This window comes from Ceratotherium simum, chromosome 6 (assembly GCF_057802395.1).
Source record: "Ceratotherium simum simum isolate JZ-2026a chromosome 6, ASM5780239v1, whole genome shotgun sequence".
Classification (NCBI taxonomy): Eukaryota; Metazoa; Chordata; class Mammalia; order Perissodactyla; family Rhinocerotidae; genus Ceratotherium; species Ceratotherium simum.
This window is the reverse complement of record NC_141905.1, coordinates 29,245,890-29,271,035: the sequence shown is the minus strand read 5'-3', so window position 1 is coordinate 29,271,035 and position 25,146 is coordinate 29,245,890. Positions and strand designations below refer to the sequence as shown.

The following is a 25,146-nucleotide window of genomic DNA, read 5'->3' as shown; positions in this document are numbered from 1 at the left end:
CTGGGGGAGTGGGAAGGTGTGATGACCTTGGGTATGTGTGTGCTGAGTAGGGTGATGAGTTGTCCCAGTTGGCCCAGGTATGGGGAATTTCATGGGACCTGGGACTTTCTGTACTACCCAGGAGAGTACTTGGCAAGCCACCACAGTTGGTCACCCTGGTGGTGAGTTGTAGGCTGTATCTTAGAGAAAGGGCAGGTGTGGGGAGGCTGTTTGGATTTCCCAGCCTAGTCCCACCTAGTCAGGGCTGGAGGACAGAGTTCCCGGCCAGGCCGTCTCTGCGGTCCAGGCTCCACAGGAGAGGGACTGCGCCCGGCCTGTGCGGGCTGGCTGAGAGACCTGCGAAGCACCTTGGTTGCGTGTCCTTGCTAAAGCCAGTGACGGGAAGGGTGAGCCAGTCAGCACAGGGTTGGGTAAAGGGTAAGCAGAGCTGGTGTTGGGGGGCGGAGGGCGACTACCCACCACGGGCGGGGCCTGGGGAGAGACAGCAGGAGTGGCAGGAAATAGTGACGAAAACACGGGGTTTGAGTCAGGGAGGCTTGGTTCCAGGCCCACTTACTGCCAGTGCCCCAGTGTCCCCAGCTGTAAACTGGGGAGAGGGCATCCGTCTGTTGCCCCAGGGACTTGCGGTGGGGCATCGGAGAGAATGCCTGGGGCAGCGGGCGGCACACTGGGGCTGGGGCTGGGGTACCTCGCTAGTCAGAGAGGACTTGCCGGGGCTGAAGACCCGCAGAGCTCTCAGCTGCTCAGGGAAGTGGACAGAGGAAGGCTTTGCCCTCCTATCCACCCCAGATCTGCATCCGGGGCTGCTTCTTTGGGACAATATGGCTCCTGGCCCTGAGGCCTCACCTCCGGGGTTATATCAGGGGGGCTGTGGCTGAGGCCCAGACCTTGATGGGGGCACTCCCCTTTGCCATGTCCTCCTCATCCTTGGGGTGTTGGCTCTTTTTCCACAGACCAGGGGTCAGTGGCCCAGGCAGTAGCTCTGACACAACTGAGCTGGGCGACCTTAAGCAAACCACTTCTCTTTTCTGGGCCTCAGTTTCCTCATTGGTAAAATTGTGAGGTTCGATTAGGTCTCTAGTTTTTAAATACTTATTTTAGTAGAGGGGCCTCTTCTCCAATCAAAGTTCCAGCTGCACTAAACAGAAGGGATAACAGTGGGTGACAAACAGGGGCGGGCTGGAGCACCATGCCCCCTTTCACCTTTTCCCTGACACCCCAAGACCCAAGGGCTCCAGGGGACACAGAAGTCTCCTCACGGTGCCTGCCATCTCGAACACTCTATTATTTGTGCAAGGGCAAGGATGTCCTTGTTTCCCTCCCCAGGCAGCCCAGTAATCAGACCCCAAGCCCAGCAACTTCTGGCATCTTCTACCAAGTGTAGAAATCTTCAAATTCTCTAACTCCTGGTTCCTGCTGACGCTGAGGTCTGTCTCAGCCCTTTTACAGAGTTCAGTGGGGCAACAGGCCCCTCGTCTCTTCTCAGGTAAGTTATAGGACCAAAACGCTCTGTGCCACAGCTAACCTTGTGGGCACTCCTGGGCTTGTGAAGGTCTTCCACATACCTCATCTCATGTGCCCCCCAAGAGCCTGCAGGACAGGTCTGAGATTCCTATCTGACAGAGAGGAAAGGGGCTCGGGCATCTTAGAGACTGGCTTGAGGTCCCCCTGCCTGTGGGTACAGAGCTGGGCCCCTAGCCAGCAACCCCATTCCTTTCCTGGGGCCACAGTCTGGGGCAGCTGGCCAAGTCTCAGACTTTCCCTAGCTTATCCCCGGGGTGCCGGCGCCTCTAGGCACCAACGACAAAAAGAGGAGATAGGAACCGATGAGGAAGGCAGGAAAGAGGGAAAACTTTCTTCCTCATCCTGGGGGTCTAGAGCAGTCATTCTTCCCGGCTAACCAAACAGGCGGGGTAACACGTCCCCATCACATCCCCTGCCTCAGTCAGCCAGGGGCAGGGAGGGGGAGGGGAGGCCCGGGGAGGAGGGAGCCAGGTCCTTAGAAGCTGGGACTGCACAAACAGGTACGGGAGGATGCCAGTGGCCAGGCAGCTGACCCAGGGTCACCCAAGGGCCTTCTGGAGGCCCCTGTTCCTGCCTTGACATCAGCAGCGCCCTGGAGGGACATGCAATCTTCGTGCAGTCTTCTCTGGCTCTCATGACAGCGCTGGGGCGGGAGGGTGACCCCCACTCCATGCGTCCCTCCCCGTCACCGTCACCGGGCTGGAAACATGAGCCAAGCGAGTCAACAGTTCCTCGAATTGTGTTGCAGCCGCGGCCGCGGGCTCCAGAGCTAATAACATGAACAGATGTGGGTCACGCAACTCTATCCCATGGCCCGAATCCACCCTCCACCGCGTGAACCCCAGGCTGGCGGTGAGCTGGGCTCTAGTGAGTCCTGGGGTCCTGGGGTGAGGCTGGGTCTGGAGGGATCCCAGCCCCCGGGTTGCCCTGCTTGTACAAAGCTGGCCCGGGTCAGGCTGGCAGCCCAGAGACTCCACGGTTGACAGAGGCTGACACTGAGGACTAAACTGGTGAGGTCTGTGGGGTGAGGATAATAATTATAATAAAAATCTTTAAATGAAAAGCCCATCTTTATGTATAATTTTAAAATTATAACAAAAATTTTTAAATGATACAAATGTCCTTTAGAGCTGAGGCTTGAAATGTGATCCCCAGACTTTGTGGTCCTTGGCCATCTGAAGAGAAGTGGTTCTAAGCACCACTGTGTGGGGCTGCCAGCCTGAACACCACCGAAACAGGTGCTGCCCACGAGGAACTCGCAGTCCCGTGGTGGTGGGGGGTTGTCTGACGTACGGGGTCCAGGATGCCATCCTCAGCAGCCAGGGCCATAGGCCGGAGGCCAGCAGGCAGCAGAGCCTGCCAGCGGTAACCCTAAGGCCTGTGGCCAGGGCAGCACTGGGGCAGCCAAGGGACAGACCTGGGTCTGAGTCCAGGAGTGGGTGGTGCCACGTGGCACACGCCTGAGCCCTGGAGAGAGCGTCCACTTCTACCCATCGGGGTTGGTGACCACTTCAGACAGAGGTCAGGGGTCCCCTCGAGGAGGAGCACTGTTTATGATTCTCAGACTAGCCCCTGGTACCCTATCCTCCCTCAAGGAGAGGAGAAGGGGCATTTTTAGCAGGACTCTGTTTCCCCCAGGAGGTGGGGAAAAAGGAAAAGGCCCCACTCGGTGTTTATCCCACAACAGACTGGTTACCTCCCCCAAGGTCCAGCTGGCTGCTGGTCCCTCTCCCCAGATGGGCACACCTCACTCCAGCCCTCTCAGGTCTGGGAGAAGTGTCCCTGGTCCTGTATGTGGGTTTATGGCTGCAAAGCTACCTTTAGGATGACCCTGGGTGGGGTTGGTAGGGCAGAAACAGCTGCAGAGGCACAGCCACGAGGCACCATCAGAAAGGCATCTCAGTGCTGAGGGGGCCCCTTTCTTCCCTCAGCACTGTTCATGGAGGCCCCCCTATGTCCAGGCCCTGGGGCTGCAGCACTGACCAAGACAGACAGGCCCCAGACTGGCCTTTGCCATTCCAGGGTGGGAAGCCTTTGTCCAAGAGTGGGGCGAACACCCCCAGAATTACCATGTGAGAGGGCTGGGCCAGGCGGAGGCTGTGGGAATATGGGCAGGCCTTCCGGAGGAGCAGGGTGGAGGCACAGCAAGGAGGCTGTTGGCTGAAGGAGCTGGGGCACGTGTCAGGGAAGGGTGGGTAGAAGAGGCTCCACTGGGCAGCAGGGTCAGAGTGTGAGGGCCCTGCAGGCCACATGGAGCCAGGAAAAGGACCTCACTTCATCCCTCTGGCCTCCACTTTCCCCATCTGTAAAAAGGGACAGCAGCATCCTCCTGTGCGGCTCAGACATCTGCCTCTTGGGCCCTCACTGTGTCCATCAGAAAAAGGGCAACAATCCAGTTAAGGTAGTGGGGCTACTGACCAGGGTACCTGAAGGCCCTGGGCTTGCCTCTTGCCTTTCCCAGCACCAACTCCATGCAAAACTGTACCCTGCCCTCCCAAGGAAAAGCCCAGCCAGAGTAGGAGCTACAAAAGGCAGCACTGCCCTCCCTAGGACTCTGTTTAGACCAAATTGTAGAAGGAGGTGGGGGGAGAGGGTAGACAGGTATGGCATTCAGACCCCCCTCTCCTTCCAAGCGAAGCCCCAACTCTTGGGCTCTGGGAGGGCTGGTTGGCCGTGAGGTCCTAGAGAGGGCCTTCCTGACACCTCTTGTCCTGTCTGGGCCCTGGACATTTTATTTCCTGCCCAAATGGCTGTGGGGCTATGGAAGCAACAGGAGGCCTGGGGCCTGCTCCTGGGGAAATATCCCTCCACGAGAGTCTGGGGGTAAGGGGTGACAGTGGGAATTCTACAACCCAGGCCTCCAGCTTTGCCAGTCTCTGCCCCCAGTCCCTCCCATACCTCCTGCCCACCAGCCTTATAAGGTTGCCTGTTCCTATTGGCCTCCCTGAGGGCAGGGCCCAGCACCGAGAAAGCTCAGAAATGCTGGCTGCATGCACAACAGAGTGGACAGGGGACAGCCAGCAGTCAGGAAGTTCAGGGTCTCTCCTCCATTCATTCCCAGTGAAGTTCTTTTTCTGTCCAAGGCCACTAGGTGTGACTGGCAAGATGACAATAATAGATGGGGGGGCCTGGCCTACGTAATGTTCCCTGAATGTGGTCAGTTCCATACTCTTCCAGCTCCGGGACTTGCTCACACTGTCCCCTCTGGCCAGAGCACCCACTCCACCCGCAGCCCTGCCCACACTCCCAAGTCCACTGCCCACCTGGGGTCTGTCGGACACCTGTTTATCTACCCGCCCCACAGTTCCTCCAGGGCAGGCCAAGTCTCAGTCACCTTTTGTGGTTTCAGGGCCCAGAAGGGGACTCGACACTGTAGGTGTTCAGCTAATCTTTGTCGACTGAGGATGAACAACAACACTTCAACAGAGCTTCCTATGTGCCAGACCCCGCTGTAAAAGCTGTATGTGTGATGACCCTTTTACTCCTCATGACCACCCAGTGAGGTGGGTGGTTTCACTCTCATTTTGAAGATGAGGACGCTGAGGCAGAGGGAGGTTGAGTGACACACCCAAGGCCACCCAGCCAGTAAATGGCCAAGCCAGGGTCCACACTGATCTACTGTGCTGCCTCTCGGGAGTGCTGCCAACTCCGGGAAGTTGTCCTGCGCAGCAGGGCGGACGCCTTTGTCATTGCCAGAGACAGAGTGCACCCAGCTCGAGCCTCTCAGATTAAGTCCCGTTTTCCTTAGTGTGGCTTTTCCCCCTCTTCCCCCTTCTGGACTCACTTCTCCTGCCCCCTACCTGGCAGGAGTGGGTTTGATCTCCTTGAGGACGGTGAATTCGGGTTCAGCACATGTTTGCAGAATGATGGCTTTACTACATAGACCCCAAAGGCATGCACAGCTTCATGGAGACCCTTGAGCCTCATTTTCCCTCCCCCAAGCCTCACTTTCCTGCTCTGGGAAATGGGCTGACTTGCCCAACTCACATGGTGTGACACCCAGTAAGGATTCTGAGTTTCTCCAGAACTGACGCTGTGTCAACAGTCTGTTAACCCAAGTCTTGGCACTGCTGTCTGTGTGCCTGCCTTAGACAGCCAGGTGACTTTGCCCAGGTGACTCAGGGTGGGGATGAGGTTACAGTCAGGCCGGGGTGTGTGCTCCTTGTCCTCTGGAGCTCCCTTAGGGAGACCTGGGACGAAGAGATAAGTTGCCTGGGAGCTTGGAAGGACTAGCGGCTCGTTTTGCCACCTGACAGTGGGTGGGGACACTTGTCAAAGGCTCTTTTTTGCTGCAAACAGTTGGATGGAGTCTGTCCCACCCCTTCTGGCTCACTGAGCAGCAGGCTCAGGGCAGGGGGATGGGGTGGGTGAATGGGGGCGGCTGGCAATGCCTCTGCCAACTGCTGCTAACAAGTGGTGGCTCGCTGACTGGGCAGGGCAGGCCGCGGTGACCCCGGGCGGAGCAGCCAATGAGCTCCGGGGTTGCGGTGGCACCACCGGGCAGCCCGCCTGTCTTTGGCTGGAGCAGCAGCGGGAGGGGCCTCGGGCCGCCAGTCAGGGCCGCCGGGCCCTGTCTCTGGGAGGCCCGGCAGATCTGCCGCTCCATTCACGGGAAGACCTACTTGAGCTGCCACATTTTTAACTTTTCCGATCTCCTGGGGGAGGAGGGCCAGCTGTGGGGGCGGTGTGGGAAGGATGCCTGGCAAGACTGTGCAGTGGGGTGATGGAAACTTGGAGAACTTTTCCCTTGCTCTCCAGGCTGGGGAGAGGGGAGATTCTCGATCATTTTGCTCACAGGAGGCCCCATGGGATGGAGGGAGGAAGCAGGAATAGGGGTAAGCAGAGGTTGGTGATCATGGCCTCGGTTACCCACCTGGGACTGGCGTCAGGGACCTCACAGCCACTCGAGCCCCTGACCCTTTGCCTGGATAGTCAGCTCTGGAACAACACTTGTGACCTAAGTGGCTGTCAGCTGGGGCAAGGGGTGAGGGGGACGTTCAGGCTTCTTGCCATAAAGCTCCTTGTGGTATGATCTGGACAGTGTCAGCAACAGGTGCTTGTGCCCATCCCCCTCAGCTCAATGAAGACCCACCATGGCCAATCACATAATAAACATATATTTATAGATGTACAATTTCAGAATTCTAATTCAAGAAATACAGCTTCTCAGGGGATCCCTTAGGATCTATGTTCTTATTGCACATGGCTCAGCCCGTCTAAGGACATCTACTGAGACCAGACGGTCGGGGTGGTGGGGGCAGAGCACCAGGGCCACCGCAGGTGGGGCACTCTTGCCCACGTCCAGTTCTTGTCATCTCTCTGGGATGGGGTGGCCGCTTCATCACAGGGCAGGACCTTGTTCAAAAACCAGATGTGACGTTTCTTTACCAAGCTTTCCTTCCTAGCAAGAATCCTATTTGTTGGGGGACTTTAAAAAAAAAGAGCCAAGAGAGACTTCGGGAGGATGGTGATCACCCCCCAGCTGGCAGCTTGGGGAAGTAAGGCTTTGGAAGGTGATGGGCTCAATGACACCCACTGCCAGAGGAAAATTTGGGAAAGACGGTAATTCCAAAAGGCTCAGTATAAACTGTGGGAATAAATAAACCTCCCTCCCCTCCCCTGGCAGCAACTGCTGTTCTGAGCCAAGTCCTCCTTTGAAGGTGAGGATGAGAAAACCCTTCTGCTTCAGGCGCATCCTGTGTCCAAATGCAAGAGAAGGCTGGGTGGCGACGCGGCCGTGGAGGGTGGAGACAGAGGTGCCCACAGGCACGGACTTCCTTCAGGAGCTGGCTGCTGCCCTGGGGGCCTGGGCACCACCTGGCTGACTCTTGGAGGAAGAGCCTTCTAGAGTCCTTGGTGCACGACTTAGGAAAAACCAGTGGCAACAATGGAGCTGTGCCCTGTGGCACCTATAAGGCAAAACCCACTTAGGGACTAAGGGCTGGCCTCCCTCTCCAACCCTGCTATTCTTTGTGGCAGGGGGTCAGGGGGCTCCTGGGCACCAGGAAAAAGAGCCCACCTGAGTTGGGCAAAGCTTGAGGTGGGTGGTCTTACCCCCACAGGCTGTCTGCGGCCTCTGCCATGACTCAGTACTGACCCAGCATCTGGCCCTGGGGCACTTTCTCTCCCCACAGCCTGCTCCCCTCCAGCTCAACCATAAACCTGGTAACTCGATCAGAAGTTTTCCACAGATTTATACTATCATGATTACTGCTGCCGTCAAAAACAGGCTGGGGTTGAGGGGAACATTAAAAGCTATGCCCCGACTTGCCTCACACGGTCAGCTACGGCTAATGTCTCGCCTTTGAAGGGCTAGGTCGCCTTCCCCAAACAGGCCTTGTTCTCTAAAACAGGGAAGAAATCAGCTAAACAACTTAACCAAACCCCTGCATAGTTTAAAAAGTAGACTATATATATATATCTCTTCATATATGCTATTTACATATAAATAGATATATATATACATATACACGCATCTATGGATTACATTCTACGGAGAGTTCTCTTTCCTCCTCTCTATCCTTGGCCAACGCCTCTGACTGGCTTCCACTGAGAGGTGACCCCTGGTGGCTCCTGGGAGGGGGAAGAAAGGCAGTCGGGCACCCCCTCCCCCAGCCCTTCCCACAGACATTTGCTGCAAGTTTTACATTCTACTTTCGTTGCCATGGTTTCCGTATCCTAGGAGAGAGCCAGTGTGAAGCCGGAGCCTCTGCCAGCCCCAGGAGGAAGGGAAGCAGCCCTGGGGCAGGTCTTCCTGTCTGTCCTAAGAGCTTTCTGCATTTACTGGGTGAGAGAGAGGGCAGTTGTGTGATGTTCGGCCTCCAATTCCATTTTAATTTTTTTCTTTTTATGTCTTTCCTTAAACATACAGTCCATCACCTTGGCTCAGTGCATGTCACCAAAAATTCTCCAGGGATTTCATGGTCTGGGGAGGAGAGTGGTAACAGTTAGCTTGGCAGTCATGTGCCCCAGAGCCTCCAGCTTAGCCCACCCAAACAAGCAAACCTCCCCACCCTGTCCTGCCCGCCTCAGCCCCGCCCGATCTCCCTCCTGCAGTCTGGTTCACTCTCCTGGAGGCGCTACAAATGGCCTCAAAGCCGAGTCTGTAGCTGGATCCCTGACGAGGGGACACAGGCAAAGGAGGGGTGGGCAGGGTACCAACACAGCAAAGAACCTTGACGGGCTCTGCCCAACACTCCTCTGGGCTTGGTCCAAGCTGTCCCCTCTGGCAAATCTTGGGAACTGAGCCCACCGACCCACACGTGGGGTAAAGGAGGTGGGGAGTCTGCTACCAGCAACTTTCAATTCTTCCCCACCCCTTCTGTGCCGAGGGCTCTGTGTTCCACCCTGAACTCATGACCTTCTGTTCCCTTCCTCAGACCACAGGTGAGATGCCTGGACAGGCGGGATGCCTATGCCTTCCAGGTTACCAGGTGCAGTAGCATCAGAGACAGTGCCTCTGGTCCCACCAGAGGGCTCTGGTGAGGGTGTGCAGGCATCTCCTGCCCCCAGCTTGTTGTCGGCTCCCTCCCCTGCCCACTGTTGGATGAGCTGCCCATCCATCTTCTTCCATTTCCTCCTGCCTGGAAGGGCTCTTGGCCCACTCATTTCCACATAGTTCTTCCTGGTGTCAGGTGAGAAGCATGTGTAGGGATCATCTTGGGCCCAGCAATATTTGGTGGCCTAAATACCAGGGCACAGACAATAGTCTGCTGAATTTGGGAAAGGGCCATGGTGACTTGATGGCTGGAGCAGACCAAGGAGGCATGAGTGGCTCTTAGCAGCAGCCTTGGGTCCCTCCTTCTGCCTGGCTCTTGGGTACCCCACAGAGCCACAGCCAGGGCGTAGGGCAGGGGTGGGTGGAGAACAGCACTAGAGGGCTGATACAGACCTCAGTTTCCAAGCACACTGGAGGTCAGGCTGGGGACAAGGAGTCTGTGCCATAATCACCAGGCTCCCTCCTTCTCTCCCTCCCACCCTCCTCTGCCTCATGACCAGGGCCAGAGCTGCCAGAAGTTGCAGGGCAGAGGAGGCCCTGGCTCATACTTGGACCTCAGTGGCGTGGCTGGCCCAGGACTATCCATGTAGGGAGGCCTGCACCTCTGATAGTCGGTTACAGCTTGGGGTACCCATCTTCTGTGCTTTGTGGTACATATCTGTGTCGCCGAAGTATCGGGCCCGGTACAGCAAGCCTTCCTCTGCAAAGCAATGGGGCAGGGTTAGGGCACACCCCAAAGGCTGCTAGGATGCCTGTCTGGCCTGTGGGGACGGGCAGAAGATAGTTCCAGGAGCTGGGGCAGAGCTGGCTTCCCTTAGAGAAGACCTGGAGGAGCAAAGACTATGGTCCCAAATTGGGAGAGGGAAAGAGGCCCCTTTCTATAGAGTGTAGGTGAGGTGAGCCAAGGTGAGACCTGTCCTCCCGGTCAGACCTCCCCAGGGTCCCACAGATATAGCCGGATGCCCAAGTCAGTGGCGGCCAGGAGATCTGCTCCATTCTCTCTCTACACACTCACCTCTGACAGCCGAACGACAGGCTGACTACAGTGATTCAGAGGAACCTGGAGGAAACCCCCAGGTGCCCCTGGCTCCCGGCCCCAGGGGAACAGGGGTGAGTCCAGCTCCCAGCTGGGAGGTGGCTGGCACAGGGCAATGCCAGGTGCTGGGCCCATGGACCACGGGGTAAGCAGGGCTCTCCCTCTCCCGCTCTCGGCTTTGCCCCTAACACACTCACTCTGCTGCTTCTCCTTCCAGCAGTTGTTTCGGAGGTTGGCGATATAATCATCTTCCACGTTCCGTTCTACTGTCTTGAGGCTGGAGCCTGTGTACTCCTCAGAGAAGGTGTCTGCCACGTAGTAGATGACCTTCAGGTGGTCAGTGACTCGCTTGTGGATGTGGCCCACCGACCTGGCCAGAAATATACCAGGCACAAAGTGGGCACAGGTCCCCAGGCTCAGGGCAGCTGTAGGGATGACGGGCCTCCCGACAGGAGGTGCCACACAGGCCACAGGAGGAGTTGCTTCCCTCCCAAACTAGAGCAGGAACCTGCACACCACCCAAAATGAGGGTCTGGAGAAAAGGCAGGGTGTCCCTTTTCTATGGCAAGCCCTTCCTCAGGCTCTCTGCTGACCACACTGTTGACCCGGGGGCCTTTGGGCAGAAGCCCCTTTCTGAGAGGCCCTGGTCAGGGAAGTAGGGAGCTGAGAGTAGGTCCAGGCTCTGCCTCTGACGAGCTGCGGGACATGAGTTTCCTGGGCCTCCGTTTCCTCATTCATCCCCTAAGCCAATCTGGCTGAAGGCCTGCCTGCCTATCTAGGAGCTCCCAGTCTAGAGTTAGAGGCTTGGAAACAAAACGACAGGAAGGATTCCAATGACTTGTATCCTTTCAGCTCTTGGATCCTATCTTCCAGCTCCAAACCCAGGCTCTGCAGGCTGTGGGAAGAGCCTCAACACACAGACAGGAGTCAGTGCTCCGCGGAGGACAGCCCCTGCCTGCCCACTGCTCCCTCTCATCTCTCCAGCTGCAGAGAAAAGGGCTGGCATGAGGCCACAGCCTGTGCCTGCTGGTGTGGGGCCAGTGGACCAATTCTGCCCCCTGCTGGCTGAGAAGGATGCTGTCAGGCTCCCAGCCAGAGCCAGGCAGCTTGGTAGGAGCAGAGAGCTTCCACCAACAGAAGCTGAATACCCATTATGTATCAGATACTGTGCCAGGTGCTGGAAATAAATGAGAGCAGCTGACACCTTAAAAAGCCAAATAACATGCTCAAGTTCACTACTGGCATTTGAGACCATATATTCTTTCAACAAATATTGCTGACCATTTCTAATGAGCCTGGCATTTTATGTGCATTACTCATTTAATTTTCACAAGCAGATAGATGATGTTATTCCCACTTTATAGATGAAGAATCCAATGCTCAGAGAAGTTACATTAACTTGTCCGGGGTCACAGCTGCTTAGTTAGTAGAGGAGCTGGGATTCAAAGTCACCCTTGCTCTGTCTGACTCTAGAGCCCCTGTTCTCTCTATGGCCCCAGGGCCCCCAACCAGAACAGGAGGGCAGAAGTCCCTGCTTCAAGGTAAGCAGATAAGATGGGGGGTGTGTGTCATGCAGCCTGTGAAATCATATGCAAAATTGTGTGCATGTGCAGTGTTCTAGGGAAAAGATCTGCGATTCTCATTGCATTTTCTTAGGGGAAAGTGATCCTAAAAAGATCAAGAACCTCAGCTCAACAGGGAAGTATACTTCCTTGATTCTAAGCCAGCTTTCTGCATTAAGACGAAGAACCTACAGGATGGGAAAGAAGGCCCCTGACGGGGGCTGAGACTCCAAAGCCCCCATCTGCCCACCACCCTGGCCTCACCCCCAGAGGCAGGTACTCACGGCCTTGGGCTCAGACTGTAGGGTGGACTGGAGACCATGAGCTGGCTGAGAGCTGACACGAGGATCAGGATGAGAATGGGCATCAGCTGGACAAACACCCCAAGCCCGCCCTGGAGAGAAGAGCCAATGGTCACCCAAGCTGGACCTGGGTGGGAGTGTGGCATCGGCCACAATTGCCACCAGCTCCCCCAGCACACTGGAGCCCGGGTGGTGGGAGGCAGCTGCCACCCAAATAGGCCATGACATCCTTCTCTCCCCTTCCCTCCCACGGTCCCCAAAACAGAGAAGCTCCTCCACCTGCCAGCTTCCCCAGATAAAAACAAAATAGCAATTGGTGTTCAATACAGAAGGAAGGTGGGTATATGTATTTACCTGTGAGAGAATACCAAAATAATGAGCACAGTGGCTGCCTCCAGGACAACGGGAGGTGGGGCTGGAGGGAGACTTTCACTCTATACACCTTCCAGAGTTTTGGACCATACGAATATGTTACACCAACTTAAAAACTACCAGTTAAAAAATTATAAATAAAAATAAATTTGTTCACTGGGTGATACTTTGTGATTTAAAAAACTCTTCTGCATGTTAAATATCCACAAAATAAAAGTTTAAAAAAATGAATAAAAACAAAAGGCCACATTGTTAAAAGGGAATCCCTCTGCCTGCCATAATTTTAAATGCTCCACAACTGTCTGAGGTATTTCAATTTTCGTCAGCTAGCTGTTCTTTAATCTGTGGCATTCAACATGTGTTCAAAGCATGTCTTGTTATAGCTTTTGTACATACTTTTTAAGAGTGCAGAAAAGAGGAGTCAGCGCCTATGTTGTCATCCTTTACAATTCCCTCATGAAGTTCAACTTTCCATTGCTTGGAAGATGTCACTTTGGCCTTATGAACAAACAGACTGCATAAAGGCCATTCACACTGGAACTTGTCTTTACTGGAGAAGTTTCTGCATTGTATTTCCCAACAGAGGCCATCTAATCCCCACGCCTTCCTGTGGGCGATGTGGAGTGTGGCTCCCTCTGGTGTCGCTGAGCAGAATGGCAAGGGGGACCCAGGGCAGCTCCTTGGCTGAGAGCTGTGGGGGCACTGCTTGTCCCAGAATAGACAGCTGGGATGTCACTTCCTGCTCCAGGCCCTGCCCCCTGGGGTGGGGCGCGGCACCCTCCCCATGCTCTCCCCAGTGCCTTCCTCACTCACGTCACCCTGGTTCTCCCTGCGGTCCTGCCTTTGCTGGTAGGTATAGCGCATGCGGCCGTTGCTGTAGACATGGACATTACCTGGAGGACAGAGGGACTGAGTCAGGAGTGGGGCTGCTGGGAAAGGGAGAGGCTGACTCCAGTCTCCCACCACACCCCAGGGAGACCTGGCTGTGGGGAGTGGGGGGTACTTACTAGACGGGAAGCCACCGCCAAAGAACATGTTGAAGAGGTCTTCAGGGGAGATGTCAGCCTCAAAGCCACGGTGGAAGTCCCCATGCCCATGGCCGTGCCGGGCTGCCTGGCTCTTGTCATCACCGAACTGGTCATACTGCTTCCTTTTCTCTGGATTGCTAAGTACCGCATATGCTGTGCCAATGGCTGGAAAGGAGGTCGAAAGGTCAGGCCTGAAGATGCTAGGGGTGAGGTGGAGGTTCCCATGGCAGCCAAGAGCTCATTTCCTTCAGGTACTCAACTGGTGCTTTAGGAGGCAGGAGTTCTTGAGGCCAGCAGGAAGTTTGCTGTGGGGCGAGTGTGGGGAGGGGGGGATGCAGGAAAACCCCTAAGTGAGTCTGGGCAGCCTGGGCTGGGTGGAGGATTAACACTCAGGCTCTTTGCTCTCCACCTCATGACAATGGTCCAGCTTTTTCTATGCGCCAGGCCCTTTACAGGCATTATCTTATTTGCTCATAACAGCAACCCCATCTCCATTTCATCAATGAGAGAATTGAGGCTCAGAGAGGTTAAGTGTAAGATCACGCAGCTCTGATGTTGCAGAGCCACGGATCAAACTTGAAGCAGGTGTGTCTTGCTTCAAGTCTGTTCTCTGACTTGATGAAAACCACCAACCCCTCCTCCTCATTCTTCTCTCTCAAGGTGCCCACTGGGATGGGGATCCCTTTCTGGAGGTTGTGTAATCTTGAAGTCATAGTGTGACACAGGGGCACACAGATGCACAATGTCCTTGTTGTAAACTGGAAGGCAGCAGGAAGTGCCGGGAAGGGCCAAATCCCAGGGTTCTAGTCGAGACTCCTCCACTGCTGCAGTGTGGCCTGGAGAGCCCTCGCCTCCCTGAGGTCCAGAACCCAGCTGATGTTCCTCTGCTTGGTCCTGGGGCCTCCCCTCTAAGGCCCCAGATGGGAAGCCTGTGCCTCAAAGGACCCCGGTCCTGAGCCCTCCTCAGTCTCCTGCTCCTTCTCAAGAAGCCCACTCTCTCCAAGGAGTGGGTCAAAGCTGATTCTGCTTCAGAACTTGCACCCCCTGAGAATAAGGAGACCGTCCCCATTCTAACCAGGCCGCAAGGCCAGATCTAGCCTCTCAGTGTCTGTCGGGGCAGGCTGCAGGAGCGGTCAGGGCTGGAGCAACATTAACCACGGCCACCCTGCCTCCCTACTCCCATTCGCCTTCTCCCTCTGGGGCTGGCTGACAGGCAGCAGGGGGGATGATGCCTGCAGACCACTCCAAGCAGGACCAACCCCAAGCAGTCTGGAATGGAACACCTGGGGCAGGCCCTGGGAGACAGCACACCAGGTCTTGGGGTCTGCTCTGCCACAGGCTTCCCATTTGGCTATGGTCAGGGCCCCAGGACTGCACAGCACCCTTCCTGGGCCAGGTGGAGCTAGTCGCCATGCTATGAGGTGAGCCAAAGACTTTGAAGGTCCTAAGGAGGACAAGGTGGGCCTAAGAGAAGAGACGGCTGGGGGAAAAGTAGAATTGCAGTGCCCAGGAACACAGTGCTGGCACAGGGTCGGTACACGTGTGCCTGATGGGGTCAATGAAAATATAAACGATTAAAGAACAGCTTATGATTTCAGCCAGAACTGAAGCACCCATCCCAGAACCAGTGGACCCTGAGGCCAGAGACTGCCATGCCCGCCACTGCAGGCCCTGGGCGTGTATTTATGTGGGTGATGTGTGTGTGTGCGTGAGTGTGTGTCGTATGTGTTTGTGTTATGTGTGAGTGCGTGGTGTGATAGAGTCTGTGAATGTGTGTGTGTGGTGTGTGTGTGTGTAGGTGGGGTTGGCTATGGCTGCTGCTGCTGAGGAAGCCACCAGACCAGAGGCCACTGACCTGGGGCTGCCCTGCCCCTCAGCACAGGGAAACCGTTACTGAGATCCCAAGATGGGGAAGTGCATATGGGTGAGTGAAGAGGCCTGCTTCTGACCCTCAATCACTGTGTGACCTTGGAGAAGCCACCGGTCCTCTCACCTCAGCTCCCTTCCTGTAGCCCCCGGGGAACGGGGAGGAGGGGGAGGCAGGAGTGGCACTATCTGAGCTCTAACAGACTCTGTATGGTTAGAGGTGGCTACCAGGACCTTGTTCCCAGGAAGCAGCTCCTGAGCCCATGGGACTGGGGTCCAAGGCCACTTCCTGGAAAAGCTATCTTGGCCCCTTATTCCTTCCCAAGGACAAGAGAGAAAAACACCAAAACACTGGGAAGCCAGGGCCAGCTTACCTTTGAAAGCTTCAGTGGCGCCAGGTGCGTGGTTCTTGTCCGGGTGGAATTTGAGGGCCAGTTTGCGGTAGGCCTTCTTCAGGTCCTCATCTGAGGCCCCTCTGCTCACCCCCAGGATCTCGTAGTAATCTTTACACTGCTTGACCCTGAGGGAGAGAGAAGAGTGTGGTGGGGGGACTCTACATGGGCCCAGGGCCGTGTGGAGAGGTGGGCGAGGAACAAGCAGCGTGGGCACACAGCTCTGAGCAGGCTCGGGGGACCAGCAGGGCATGGCCGACAGCTCCTCCAGGTCAGCTGTCAGATCTTGGGGACAAGGGAGCCTCAGTAAGCTCCACCTGGGATGGGGAGCCGGGCAGGGCCCAGTGGAAACACCAAGAATATACTTAAGATTTCACGGGGGCAGCTGCTGGTTTTGCCAGGCCAGGAACCATTTCCCTTCGCCAATAGAGCAACCTCAGAAGGACTGTCAATGACTGTCAATCAGGGGCCTCTGCCCAAGGGCAGGTGTGTCCCAAGCTCGGCCAGCTGTACTCTCTCATGGCAATCGGAGTCTTGAGCGGTAACATAAAGGCCAGAAATGGCAGGTGTCTGTTCACCCCATCAAAGAGCCCTGAAGACACCCTGGTTCTCTTCCATCAATTCTTACTCCCGGGGCCCCTGAAGACCCCCTGATTCTTGGCCTTTTCCAGGCTTTCCCAACTCCCCACAATCAGTTTCTATTGCCTACAACAAATGAGCTTGTCTGGTCAAAACCCTGTCTGGTCAGAAAAATGCAAATTTGGCTCATGCTTTTACAGCAAACTACAGTCATGCGGGGTCACACACACAGGCTGAACCCCAGACCTGAAGCTTGTTGTTATCTCCACTAGCAGCCAGGGCCATGTGGAATGACCTTGGAGGGATTCCCAAGGCTAGCTGGAGAAATGACAGGCAGGATTATCTACTCCTGAGAAGCCAGCTGGGTTGTCTCAGCCTGGTAGTGAGCTGTTCTGTGCAGGGCCTGCCCAAGCCTTGGAGGGATAACCGTCTCCTGTCTCCACTCTATCCCACGCAGGCTCTGCTTTGAAAAGGTCTTTGTTGGGGGTGGGGTGTGGGCTGGGGGAGAATCTGGAGGGGGAGACCAGGCCCCGTCTCTGCCTGACAAACAGAGCTGTGTGAAGAGGGTGGGGCCCGCCTGGCCAGCAGCAGCAGAAGCTGGCAGTGTCAGCGTTTCCAGCCTCTGCTATGGGCTGTCTTGGTGGGAGGGGACCGTGGAGCCCTGATTCCCACACTATTCCAAGGCCCCGATGGGCATGATAAGCCCGACCACTTGGACCATCTCCATCCTCAAGACCCTCCCAGACCACAGCAGATGTGAGGTGGAGGATGTGTTGCAGGAAGCCTTCTCTCAACTTGAAAACTTCCCAACACCCCCAGCTCCGGCCCTGGCCCGCCCGGCCCAGCCCTCTACCTTTTCACGGCCGCTACTTGTTCCGCAGTGTAGCCTTTGGTGCTGTCTCCTCCTCCAGCTTCACCGTTAGCAGCAGGGGTGTCGGCTCCACTGGCTTTCCTATGGGTTGCACGGGTTGTGTCTGTGGGTTGGGGCTGGTCACCGGCAGACTGTGATTTCTGGTTGAGTGACTCGATCAGGGCTGTGCAAGGCAAGGAAACCACTCAGGACTTCTGTTCTAGCAAGGCCACATGCAGTGCCTGAGGGACTGCCTGGCCCTGCGAGAGGCCAGGGTCCCCCACATCCCACTCGCTTCTTCTCCCGGCAAAGCCACTGGCTCCTTTCCTGACTTAGGCCTGCAGGGCCCTAGTGGGCTAGTCTCCTGCTCTCTTAGCATCCACAGTTCTCAGGAGTTGGCAGGGCATAGGTCATTTTAAACTCAGCATAAAAACTATTAACGCTTCAGGTTTTTTAAATCCCAAAGCAGTGCATTCAACAAACATCCTCTGTTGAGTGCAGAGATGCGCGAAGTACTTTGCAATGGAGACCCCACTTAGCAGGACCATCTGATTCAGCTGGGATTGGTCTGGCAGACTTCCTGGAGGCCTTGGCTTATCCGTGAAGAGGAACAAGGGCAAAGAGTTTGCCCCAGGGCCAGGGATGGTGAGAGACTCAGAATAAACATCTGCTGTGCTCACTACTTGCTATTTTTTTACATCTTTCAAATGGCTGGCCATGTCAAATGCCCTACTTCAATATCTGGAATCTATACAGGGCATTAGCTGTCACTCTCAAACAGGGTCACGGTTATTCAAACTCAAGTCCTTGGTTCTTGCTGACTCAATAAGGAAGGGCCCAAATCTCTGGCAGAAGTCCCCTGTGCCCATTTATTATAGGCACAAAACCAGTTCCTAACCCCTCAGTCATGCCCGTGGTACAGTGTCCTGGGAAACTAGGCATCTGGACCACAGTAGGGACCCAGCACACTTCTGTGCTGAGGAAGGACAGCAGCAGAGCCTGGTTGGTCCCCAGCTTCCTTCAAACGCGCCAGGTGTCTGCTGTGCTGGGTGTCAGACACGCTCTACTGCGACACACTTGGATCTCACCCAAAGGGCCTGGAGCAGGGCTCACTGGGAGCAGAGTACTGGGGCTCAAGTGGACCACTGTGCTCTGAGCCATTGCTGTCACGGTTGCAGCAAACTCACGCAATCTCACTGAGTCAGCAGCTGGGAAATCCAAACAGAGGAGCACTGACAGCTGAGCTCACCCCACACACGGGGGCTGGAAGGGCTCCTGTAGCAAGCCCCGAGAGGGCACTCGGACAGGAGCAATAGTAATGAGCGCTCACTATGTGTTAGGCTCTGCGTGTATTAGCTCATTTAATCTTGACGATGGCCTTGGAGGTAGGTCTTATTACCACCATCCCCATTATAAGGAAGGAGCTGTGTGTTTGATCAACTTGCCTGTGGCTGCACAACCCCAGGATGTCTGGCTCCCAGAGCCACGCTCTTAACTCTGCTGCTCTCCCAGAACACACGAGTCTGGTGTGGGGACCCCCTTCCAGTACAGTCATTCCAAGTACAGAAGAGAAGTTAAATTCAGAAAGACCCAGGTTTCAATTCTCAGCCACTTCCTAACAGTGAGACCCTGGCCAATCTATGAAATTTCTCTGAATCTCAGTTTCCTCACAATGGGGGTATGAGGATAAAATGAGATAATGTGTATACGCACCTGGCACAGACTGACATAAAGTAAAAGTTCAAAATGAGCAGCTGCTAATATTATGACCTGGGTCGATGAACTGGCTGGCCCAGGGGGTAAGGGGACCCAAGGTGGTGGGGGCCGGGGAGCTCGAAGGCTTAGGACTCAGCACTCAGCAGGCTTTGGACCAGCTGTAACTATGAGATTTCAGGCCACTCCAGACTCCAAGTCCATGCCAGGCACCAAGAGAATGGCAAAGGAAGAAACCAACAGATGAAGAGATGCAGATCAAGCTGCGACAGAGGGAGAAGTTGGTTTGCGGTTTTCCTAGGGCTTTTAAAGAAGCTGTTTAGGGGCCGGCCCTGTGCCTTAGTGGTTAAGTGCGTGCGCTCCGCTACTGGCAGCCCGGGTTTGGATCCCGGGCGTGTACCTACGCACCGCTTGTCCAGCCATGCTGAGGCGGTGCCCCACATACAGCAACTAGAAGGATGTGCAACTATGACATACAACTACCTACTGGGGCTTTGGGGAGAAAAAGGGAAAAAAAAAAGGAGGAGGATTGGCAATAGATGTTAGCTCAGGGCCAGTCTTCCTCAGCAAAAAGAGGAGGATTGGCATGGATGTTAGCTCAGGGCTGATCTTCCTCACACACAAAAAAAAGAAGCTGTTTATTTCAATTTCTCTGGAAGCCCCAGTGGCCCAAGCTGAGCTAACATACCCTAAGGACAACATGACCAGCTAGTCCATTGCCACAGATACACAGGAGTTATCAGCCAGGATGCGATGGACTCTCTCCAGTACCTGTCAGGGCAGATTCTGGAAGCTTTTCAGGGCAGTTACATGGAGTCAGCCACTCTAATTTCCCTACACTGCAGAGAGAGAGCCCGAGGGGAACGGATGTGCTCTGCGTCACTCAGAAGGTTCCTGCTTGAGTTGGCAATTCAAGATTTCTGGTTGCTAACAAGTAGGTCTCTCTTGGAGCCTGGACACCCCCTCTGCCAGGCCTCATCCTGACTCACTGTTACGTCCCTCATGGCACAGTGGCTGACAGGCAAATGTCACAAAAAAGTAGGAGACAGAACAGCTTAATGTGGTTCTGGAGTTAAACAGACATGGCTGGGTTCAAATCCTGACTCTGCCCCTTCCCAGTAAAGCTGGCAGACACTTAAAAAGAAGGGAAATCGATGGAAGAGACCAAAGCTGCGGTGGGAGGGGTGGCAGCTTAGGTAGGGGTGAGAGCATTTCTATGGCCAAAGCCACCAGGGGCGGCCCCTCCTCAAACCCAGACTGGAGGGTCAGACTGCCCGAGTTCAAACCTGGCTCTGCCTCTTTCCGGCAGAGTCATCTTGGACAAGTTAACTTAGCTTCTCCACGTAAACCTGTGTCTCTCTCAACAGAGTTGAAAGAGTAAATGAGTGAAGGCATATAAAGGACTTAGCACAATGCCTAGCAAATACTGTTATCTGTTACTCTTCCTCTACTTCAGGCTCTCTCTATGTACCTGCAGCGCTCAAAGCGCAGAAAGGGAGGCTGGAGTAGGGAAAGGGCCTGGCAGTGGGACTAGACCGTCTGGTTCCTTTGCTAATTAGCCATATGGCCTTGTCAGGCTATCGAGTTCCTCAGTGAAGACATGATCCCTGTCCTCACTGGGTTGTTCTGAGTAGTAAATAAGATTCAGTAAAATAAGGTGAATGGAAGGCTTGAGCACACAGTGGGGTTCATAAAGAGTTGACTAACTTGAATGGACAACCCCATCGTGGACCTTGTCAGTACTAGAACATCTCTCACTCCTAGATCTTGAATGCCAAAATCTCTCGGCAACCCATTCTCCCCTCTCCTATGTGCTGGCCTTCTCGGCTTGGCCCTCCTGACTTAGCCTGGACCCCATAGCCAGCCATTTCACAGAACCATAAGCAGCCTTTGACATGGACCTGGAGTCTGGAATGGCCTGAAATCTCATGTTTACAACTGGGTCCTGCTGAGTGCTGAGTCCTAAGCCTTGGAGTTCCCTGGCTCCCACCACCTTGGGTCCCCCGACCTCCCTGGCCAGCCTGCTGCCATGGCCAGCCAGTTCATCAGCCCAGGTTATAATATTAGCAGCTACTCACTCTGAACTCTACGTCAGTCTCTTCTGCCATGTGCTTTCACAGAACTTTAGGCAGCCAACCTGACCTCTGTGGCCAACCCTCTCTTTGTATGCTGGGGAACCTGAGGCCTACAGATGTTCTCATCAGCTGCCTGGAAAACCAGGTACCTTCCACCATTGTCGCTAAGCCCCAGGCAAAGCCAACGGCTACTAGGCTGCCAGGAGCTGGACAGAAAATCCCAGAAAGGGACTGACTGGCTCCACTAACCCTGCCCTGTGAATTCCCAGCACAGGGTCCGGCTACTGCTCCACAGTACAACTGTTCAGCCCTCGGTGCCTCCCTGTCCCACCTCCTGCAGCACGAGTTTCAAGTCCCCTCACATCCTTTGCACTGTGAGGTCCCTCAACCCTTCAAGGTTGCTGTGAGCCTCCACTCACCCCTAACTCTTCCCTCTGTCTGTCCTTCCACTTCTCCAAGACCAATCCTCCACCCATGCTCTTGATCCTTCCCCTTTCATTTCTTGAAGTGTCCTTTTCCCACATGGCCTCTGCAGCAACTGACAGCGCCGCTGACCACCTCCTTGACACACTGCTCCATGGCCACCTGGCCGCTGCCCTCTCCTGGGACTGCCTCTTCCTGCAGTTGCTCCACCTCACTCTGTTGCTGCCTCTGCCTTGCCCATTGGCTACGGGCAGATGCGGCCCATGGTTGTGCCTGCAGCATCCTCTTCTACATGTTTCACACTTTGCCACAGTGACCTCAGCCAAGCATAACTCCAATGAGCTCCACCAAACTGATGCTACGGCTTTCAGCTGGAACCTGGAGTTCTCTCCTGAGCTCCAAGCTGACAGCTTCTTTGGAACATCTCACCAGCACCTTACACTCTGCCCATCTCTTCCTACCCACATTCTTCAGCCTTCGTTTCTTCCCAGTCACACAGGCTTGGATTCTGAGTCCCCATTTTTCCTCAGCATCCCTTTCTCCCAGAAGGCCTGGTACCTCCTCTCCAATGACTTTATCCTCATCCATATTGCCTTATCTCAGGCCCTCATAACTCCTAACCTACTCAATGCAATTGTCTCCCAACTGGTTTCTGCCTTGAGTCCTTCCCTCTCATTAGTCCTTCATGCTTTCTCTTTTAAGAAAAGTACCCTTATCTTATTCCTGCTAACAAAAACTTCAATGGTTTTTTCACTAACTACAGAATAAAGTAAAAATATCCTTGCCTGGCAGGAAAGGATTTCCACAAGCTGGCCCCATCCTATGTTCCAACTTTAATCCTCTCTATACTCAAATTACCACCTCCATAGCCTCCAAATCTTGCTACATTCAATTCCTTCCCCCAAACCTCTTACAACTTCCAACCTCCATGTCTTCTTCCCAGTATGCCCTTCTCCAGGTCTCGTACCTTCCTCCAAAGTGCAGCTCAAATGCTGTCTCCTGTCCTACTCCCTGAAGCCTTCCTGCACTGTGACCTATCATTATTTTTATGTCCTTGCTACAGCACTCACCATACTGCTAATAATTTAATGTTCAGGAGATTATCCTCCATGCCCCCACCCCCAGCACTCCCCTCCACCTCACCAGACTGAACCCATGGAGGGCAGGGACTGGATTTTTCACATCCATCCTTAAGTCCTCAGCATCTAACACTGTGCTTAATTTTTATTTTAATCACAGTTATGGCTTTATGGCTTGCAATATGACTTTTTCTGTAACTTTGTCTCCTTCACTAGACCGTAAACTCCTTGAGGCAAAAGATCATGTCTTACCAATCCTGCTATACCACTTGGCACCAAGCAGAGGACTTTGCAAACAAAACAAAACAAAAAGTCTGAGCATCTCGAATGAGCTCAAACCCCAAATATCAAGTGTAGACAATTACCTAATATCTTTTTAACCAAGATTTCCCTATCCCAGGCCTAAATTAACCGCAGGTCCTTGTCAGCTCAGTGCAGTGCTGAAGATGGCACAAGGTGAAGTTTACAGAGATGCATAAGGCCTATACTCTTCTAAAATAACATGAATATGATAAATATGCAGCAGGTGACTCTTCTGCTTGAGCAAATCCAGTGCTTGAGCCCCAGGAAGGACATCCGTCAAGCCCCTGAACTGGCCCAGGAGGCCTGCTGACAGGAAGATCTCCATAGGCCATGTTGTTACCATCCTTTTTGGCTACCTGCTCCTGATCCCCTCCAAAGTACTACAGCAGACAAAAATCTGAGAGCTGGAAGTCCCCCACTCCATCAAGCTCCACTCTTATAGAGTGTGATTTACTTCATAGAGAAGCACCTTGAATAGGTTATCTCAGAAGTCCTGGCAAATACAGACTGAAACCCTCTCCAAGAGAAGGCAAATAGGCCAAAGATCAACCTGCAGAGTCAAGAGGGAGGAAAATTCAGGCATGCCAGGCCGCCTCTTCTGCAGTCTTCCCCTTTCTTAAATTCATAACGTGGGCAAGGAAGGTTAGGAGGCTGAGTGCTGTTCTTCAATTTCATTTCATTCCTTTAATAAATATTTATAGAATCGCAGAACTTTCCAATTTCTAGCTGTGTAATCTTGGGCAAGTCCCTTGCCTTTGAGGTATTTCCTCATCTATAGAACAAAGATAACGATCTTTGCTCTTCCTGCATGATAGGGCAGGCCCAAGTTAGAAAATGCATTCGAGAGACCTTTCTAAACTGAAAACCCTTATGGATATTATTGTCATTCACATTATCTGTGCCAACCCTCTAATATTCCAGATGACGAAATCCAATCTCAGAAAGATCACATAGTAGCAGTCAGGATGAGAACGCAGGAGTTCTGATTCTGAGTACCTGCTATATGCCAGTTTACTAAGTGATTATTGCAGGCCCAAACTCTTTCTTCCCTCCAGCTCGGATTGAAAAACTTTGAAGACTTAGGTTAAAGAAAAAAACGGTTCCTGGGTAGAGTGGGATGATGAGTAGTAGAGACAACCTTACTATTCCCTCCCTGGTTTGGCAGCCTCAGTCCAGGGCCGCTTAGCAGCCTACTGCTGTCCAGCCGCCTACTGATGGACTCTTGGGGGCGAGGATGGGTGGGAGTGGCTGAGGCCAGCGTCTCCAAGGGCATCCACTCGGAATCTCAGAAGCGGGTGAAGAGGACCCAGGAGCGAGTGAGGAGCCCGGTCTCAGGGCAGACCGTCCAAGGTGGTGGTGGTAAGCGGGAGAAAAAGGCAGGCTCTAGTTTTGGGAGGGTGGTCCCTGATCATTGTCCTGAGACGTGCGAGGGAGTGAAGAAATGGAGACGCCCTTCCAGGCCGTCCGAAGGTCAGAAATCTTCTTTCCCTCTCTAGAACCCTTTCCCTCCGTCAGAAGAGTTATGTTTATTTTCCTAAACTATAATATCTCCCAGGCCGGCTACTGGCCCTGGACCACCGAATGGCCCCTTGGGAAAAGTAGTTCGATTTCGCTTCCACTTAAGTTCCCTTCGCTCCACCTGCCAGCGCCTCTCATTCTTGGGAACTCCAAACCTCAGAGGGTTCCGCAAGCACCCGGAAAACTGAAGTCGTGCTCGCCCCTGTCATCAAGAGTCCAGCATTCCGGAGGGGCGTGGGAGCGAAAGACTACACCTCCCAGCGGCCACCGCGCGTGTCTCAGTGCGCAGGAGTAGCCGCGCCTCGCCACCCCTCCCCCTCCTCCAACTGCTCCCGTCGGTCCGTTCCCGTATTCCCCCCATCAGTTCTAATGTCCCCTCGGTCTCTCCGGCACCTCACACTCACCGCGAACTCGTGGCGTCGGGTACAGCCGCTGCGCCTTCTCCAAGAAGCGGAGCGCCCGCTCGGGCTGGTTGCTCTGGATGGCCTTGAGGGCGATGCTAATACAGCGCTCGGCTTCATCCTTGTTAGATTCCATGGCGGAACCAGAGCGCGGAACCAGGGAGGGGGAGGCCGGGCGAACGAAGGGCTGCGCCAGCCGCCGGCGCGTCGCGGGGCAGGCCGGCGCAGAATGATGACATAAGCCCTTCGCCCCTCCTTTTCAGAGGTTTGAGCGAGATTCGAGCGAGGGCGGAAGCGCTACCGTATGTCTTCTAAGATGGGGACGTCTAAGAGAGGTGTTAATAAGAGTGTGTGCTCACATTCCTGGAGCTCAATGGGTTATATTAGGAGGTCTTAAAGTTGAGTATGCTTGCACATTCTTGGTAGTAACTCTCTGCGTTTGAGATGAAGGTCATTTATTTATTCATTCAACAGATTTATTGAGTACCAGCTATTTGCCAGGCTGGGTATACAATGGTGAACCAAACACAGCCCCTGCCCTCACCGAGCTTACATTCTAGTGTGTGCGGGAGTGGGGGGAGATATCCATAAAGAGAGATATTCAGATAGTGTAAATGCTATGAAA

The 25,146-nt window shown here is 54.3% G+C and overlaps 1 protein-coding gene across 3 annotated transcripts; it reads right to left on the bottom strand.

Moving 5' to 3' along the window:
- Positions 1-6,620: 6,620 nt before the first annotated feature.
- DNAJB12 (DnaJ heat shock protein family (Hsp40) member B12) lies at positions 6,621-24,741 on the bottom strand. Of its 3 annotated transcripts, none has more exons than XM_014784884.2 (9): positions 24,525-24,741; positions 17,013-17,193; positions 15,563-15,708; positions 13,302-13,487; positions 13,108-13,187; positions 11,905-12,014; positions 10,256-10,428; positions 9,577-9,722; positions 6,621-8,449 (listed from the first exon to the last, which is right to left on the bottom strand). In XM_014784884.2, exons 1-8 carry the CDS (start codon positions 24,655-24,657, stop codon positions 9,601-9,603), a joined length of 1,131 nt encoding a protein of 376 aa, XP_014640370.1. In that variant the 5' UTR covers positions 24,658-24,741; the 3' UTR covers positions 6,621-8,449; positions 9,577-9,600. The 3 variants fall into 3 exon arrangements, with proteins under 3 accessions (XP_014640370.1, XP_087288172.1, XP_004427055.1); XM_087432046.1 differs by having other exon boundaries at positions 9,625-9,722; positions 24,525-24,740; XM_004426998.3 differs by having other exon boundaries at positions 9,571-9,722; positions 24,525-24,739.
- Between the last annotated feature and the right edge of the window lie 405 nt (positions 24,742-25,146).